The following is a 4,799-nucleotide window of genomic DNA, read 5'->3' on the forward strand; positions in this document are numbered from 1 at the left end:
AGCTTTCTATGTGTTGTGTTGTATTGTCACAGAAGCCGACCAATAGCTGCCTCCTGCAGTGTGAAAACACCTACTACATCTGTGAAGTCCAAAACCTGGAGAGATCATCTGACTGGTAAAACATTTTCCTTTACTGTTCTATGCAACCTCAGCAACATATGATGTAATATAGCAGTTGAAGCTTGAAAACAAGGATTTAGCCATTACATTACTACATTCTAGTCACTAATGACAGCAAAGGAAAATAATTACACATTATGAGTTATGACCATGCATGGTTTCTAAAAAAGGTACTGTACTGTATACAAAATGTGATAAATGTGAGTCTAAAAGTGGTAATGATACAATTTTTGAAGTTTTCCACCCGAAGGGTCTAATTGTGTGAACATAAGTTCATTTTTCATTTGCCACTAATGGATGGAAAAAGATTATAATAAAAACATTAATTACTGCTCATTTCATTGCAGTCCTCCTCCACTGTTGATGTTCAAGCACACTGAAACCAAAACCTTGAGGCATCTTCCATCTGAGGACGGGGGCTGTTTTGACTGTGATGTCTCAACTTCTGATCAGTTGACCCCAACAGACAACTCAGCCCTGAGTTTTTCCGGACCCTACATCCTCTGTCCAGTGAGTTCCACAGCACATTTGCCATTTCGTTGCCAAATTCAATGCTAAGTCAAAACAAACATTATATTCATTGAGAAAGATGGATTGACTGTAGAAACAAATGTGCCTGATTGCATCTTCATCATGAATTACGCATTTGCGGTTTTAACTACAGTATGAACCTTAATAAATCCTTTATGGGAGAGATTATTTAGCTGTTTTTCTCTCTTTTTCATTCCTAAAAAAAAAAAGTACATCCCACTTAAACCATATATTCTTAGATAAATGGACCTGAGTTGCAACTGTTGGTCTGCTTGTTGCTTTCTACGCTGAATCTCTTTGCCAGAAATAGCAGATCTACAAGCTTGTGAGCTTGTAGATCTGCTATTAATGACGAACGTTCCCCCCAGAATAGGGGGTGTTGGGGTTCAAGTGGTTAAATAAATATAATGACAAACTGAACAGCGGTAGTTTCCATTTCACAGGGTAGCCGAGAGCCGAGCAACACGTCTGTGGATCTCCGGGGTGAAGACAGTGTCTTGGATTGCTCCAGCGATGACTACGTGTGTCTCCCCAACCAAAACCACTCCAGGTCCACAGAGGACCTAGTGCTTCACTGTGACGACCACCACGGAAGCACAGACTGCCACGACGACGCCGACTGTAACAGCCCAGAGCCAAGCATTGCACAGCCGCCCAGAGAGCTAGCCAACCATTTAGACTATATCCAAGCAAGTTCTATTCCCACCATGGGAGACCCCCCAGCTGACACAGTTTGTACTTTCACTGCCTGGCCTCAAGGAGGCACCACTCAGGCCTCGGGGTACTGTGCTCTCCCCAACGAAAGTTCCTTCCCCTTCACTTGTTAGGTTTTGTCCTGTTTCTGTGTCTGGGGTTGTTCCCTCTTTAGGATCATTATAGTCATAGGGATATAATAGTCCTGATGCAGGTCAGAGAGGGTATCATCATACATGGGGCTCCAATCTTTACAGCAGAGCTGACAAACTGTCTGATCTGAGTTAAGTCCAAATATGAGTGAAAATAATGCATATCAAGTAAGATTCCACAGGGGAAATAATCAAACTTATGGCTTTGTTAAATCAAATCAGCTGATCATAGGTTGTGTAAAGTCCATCCTTCATATGATCCTGCATTAACGTTACATGATCAATGTGAAATCTATGCCCACAACATCATGAGAATTGTTGCTTTTTCTATCATTTGAAAAGCATTCTTTATAGTTTTTGAAGATTTTTTTTTTTACCACACCATATGTCAGAAAATCTCTGCTAATAGAGTTCTGGTGTTCATTCATGCCTTATTCTAACTTAAGGACATTGAAATTCAAATATGTGTTCCACTTTTATTTCCATATAATTAATCAAAGGTTGAGTTGCGGTTTTGGTTTACTCCATTCTGACCAGTTGAGGGCAGCAGTGAGCTGTATAAATAATGTTCATGATATCATTCCTCAAGTTTGGTGTGTGTGTGTGTGTGTGTGTGTGTGTGTGTGTGTGTGTGTGTGTGTGTGTGTGTGTGTGTGTGTGTGTGTGTGTGTGTGCGTGCGTGCGTGCGTGCGTGCGTGCGTGCGTGCGTGCGTGCGTGCGTGCGTGCGTGCGTGCGTGCGTGCGTGCGTTAAAATGGATTATATATGGATAATATTAATGTCATGTCTCAGGTTTTATTTAAATGTATTATTATTATTTTTTTGGTAGATGATGTTTGGTTACATAGAGGCATTGTAAACATAGCAAAAAGCTATCCAACAAATATGAATTCAAACAAACACACTTGTGCAAGTCTAAACTTTATACTTTGTAAATAGGCTATTACAATATTACACTTCAGACTCTCAAGTGTGGTGTGTGCAAGGTGCAGAGTATTATGAGACAGAAATGTACACAGTGAGATAAAAGCTATGGTAGTAATAGTTCTCTAATGTATTTCCAAAACCATGAAAGTAACAGTGAGATAAAAGCTATGGTAGTAATAGTTCTCTAATGTATTTCCAAAACCATGAAGTTACACCACATTGCTATTTTTCCAGTCATAGCATAGCTTATAGGAACAGGCATCAGTTTCTCAGTGCTATACACACTCTATGTTCATTTATCCATTAACACAGGAGAGTGTACAAATGTAACATTTGTACACTCTGTGTTAAATTAACACTCAGGATTTTACAGTGTGCACATGAGTATGTGGTGTCGTTTTGTGGACTTCCATATTCACTCTGATTTAACGCAGAGGTGTGAGAGCTGAGACTTTGTTGCCAAAGTTGTGTGTATGATTATGAGGTATTTACAGTATGTCTAGTTCTCCATGATATGCTGAGGTGATTGCTATTGTAGAGTTTTTCTCTATTGCCATAAACCAGGTGTGTAATTAGATACTTAAATTAAAGATAGAAATTGATTATTAATTAAGAGAGATTGCCAGGCATGTTTAATATTCTGAATGTTGTATTATGTTTTGTTCTAGATATTGTTTGCCTTGATAAGGGCATTTCGGTTGGTGCCTCCCTGCAATAATTGGATTATTTAACTGTATTTTGTCATAAGTATATATTTTTTTAAGTTTGTAAATGCAATAAAAGGTTATTTTCTGTCTATGGAGACTGATGTATGCGCTCTCTCCCTTTACCAGTCATAACCTTTCTCTGTAGCTGTGTGTTTGTGACATCTGTATAGAAAGGTGAGAAACAGATGTTCCTGAATGCAGGAGTGTACCTCCTGCTGTTCATATCATCCCACTACCACACCCAACACACACACACTCTCTCTCTCTCTCTCTCTCTCTCTCTCTCTCTCTCTCTCTCTCTCTCTCTCACATACACACACACACACACACACACACACACACACACACACACACCATCCACTGTTCTCTCTCCATGCCCTCCACTCTCTCTCTCTCTCTCTCTCTCTCTCTCTCTCTCTCTCTCTCTCTCTCTCTCTCTCTCTTTCACTCTCTCTCTCTCGCACACATATATGAATGGAGGCACATGCCCATGCTTTTGATTGATTGATTGAAATTTTTATTAGGCAAAAGAATGTAAAACAACACAGTTACATTTATAATGCTTTTGTCTAAAAGGTCCGGCCAAAAAAGTCCTTGCGGGCTTGTTTCCATTGGGGTCCTTGAATTAATTTCATAGACATATATAGTAGCAACCAAACAGTTCAAAAATCACATAAGAATACAGAGGGGAAAAAAATATATACCATTATGTACAAAAAATGTCATGGGAAAATAATGAAATATATACAAAACAAAACATGATCAAAATAATAAAAAGTGTGTACAAAAAAGGGGGAGGGGGGGGGGGTCGTCTGTCTACAGGGAAACTGGTACTAGCTCCTCTTTAGGCCTCCAGAAAGATGAGTTTTTAGGGCTGTTTTGAATGAGCCCAGCGAACTGCATTTTTTGAGGGATGGGGTTAGACTATTCCATTCCTTGGTGGCAGTGCTATGGAAGGAGAATTTGCCCATGTTTGTTTTATGGGTGGGTGTTACCAGATTGTTGTTTACGCTCCCTCTAGTTTTGTGACTGTGGGTGTCACTAACTTTTTCGAGGTACTTATACAGATATGCAGGTATAGGGGGCATTTCGGGCAAATCTGCATTTACAATTTTGAAGACCAGTCCCATTTTTAATTGTATAACCCTGTCTTCCACCCTGAGCCAGCCTAGGCTGGCAAAGTGAGTGGGAGAGAGGTGGGTCATGGGCCCCAGTCCGAGAAGTAGTCGAATCAGTTTGACTTGTGATATTGCAACTTACGTAAAACCACTTTTGTTTATTTCTTCCATTTGTTTTAATTGTTTCTGAAAACATCTCATTGTATTGAGACTAGCTGGACAGGTGTATCAGGCTGCATCTAATTAGTGTGGTTGCCCTAACAGGGCAACCAGACTATAGTTATCTTCACACTTTATTATTATTATTATTATTATTAGTGTGGTTGCCCTAACAGGGCAACCAGACTATAGTACTCTTCCCCCTTTATTAGTGTGGTTGCCCGAATGGGCAACCACACTAATAAAGGGGGGGACTATATTACTCGGGGGGCTATAGTACTCTACCGACTTTATTCTTATTATTTCACTAGATACATTTTTTTCATATTCGCTACTCCTCCCACAGTTTATTTTTCCTAATTTCGTGCCATATGTCATAATGACCGCCTTCAC

General features: G+C 39.9%; 1 protein-coding gene across 2 annotated transcripts in view; it reads left to right on the forward strand.

Annotated features, from left to right (window-relative positions):
• csf2rb (colony stimulating factor 2 receptor subunit beta) overlaps positions 1-3,218 on the forward strand; it is a 17,028-nt gene extending 13,810 nt beyond the window's left edge. For both annotated transcript variants that reach the window (XM_084071697.1, XM_084071698.1), the window contains exons 14-16: positions 33-115; positions 468-630; positions 1,095-3,218. In XM_084071697.1, coding sequence (XP_083927823.1) covers positions 33-115; positions 468-630; positions 1,095-1,478 — 630 coding nt within the window. In that variant the 3' untranslated portion in view covers positions 1,479-3,218. The remainder of the gene's footprint in view (positions 1-32; positions 116-467; positions 631-1,094) is intronic.
• Positions 3,219-4,799: the final 1,581 nt, after the last annotated feature.

The sequence above is a fragment of the Gymnoscopelus microlampas genome (assembly GCF_963454915.1).
Source record: "Gymnoscopelus microlampas genome assembly, chromosome: 11".
Classification (NCBI taxonomy): Eukaryota; Metazoa; Chordata; class Actinopteri; order Myctophiformes; family Myctophidae; genus Gymnoscopelus; species Gymnoscopelus microlampas.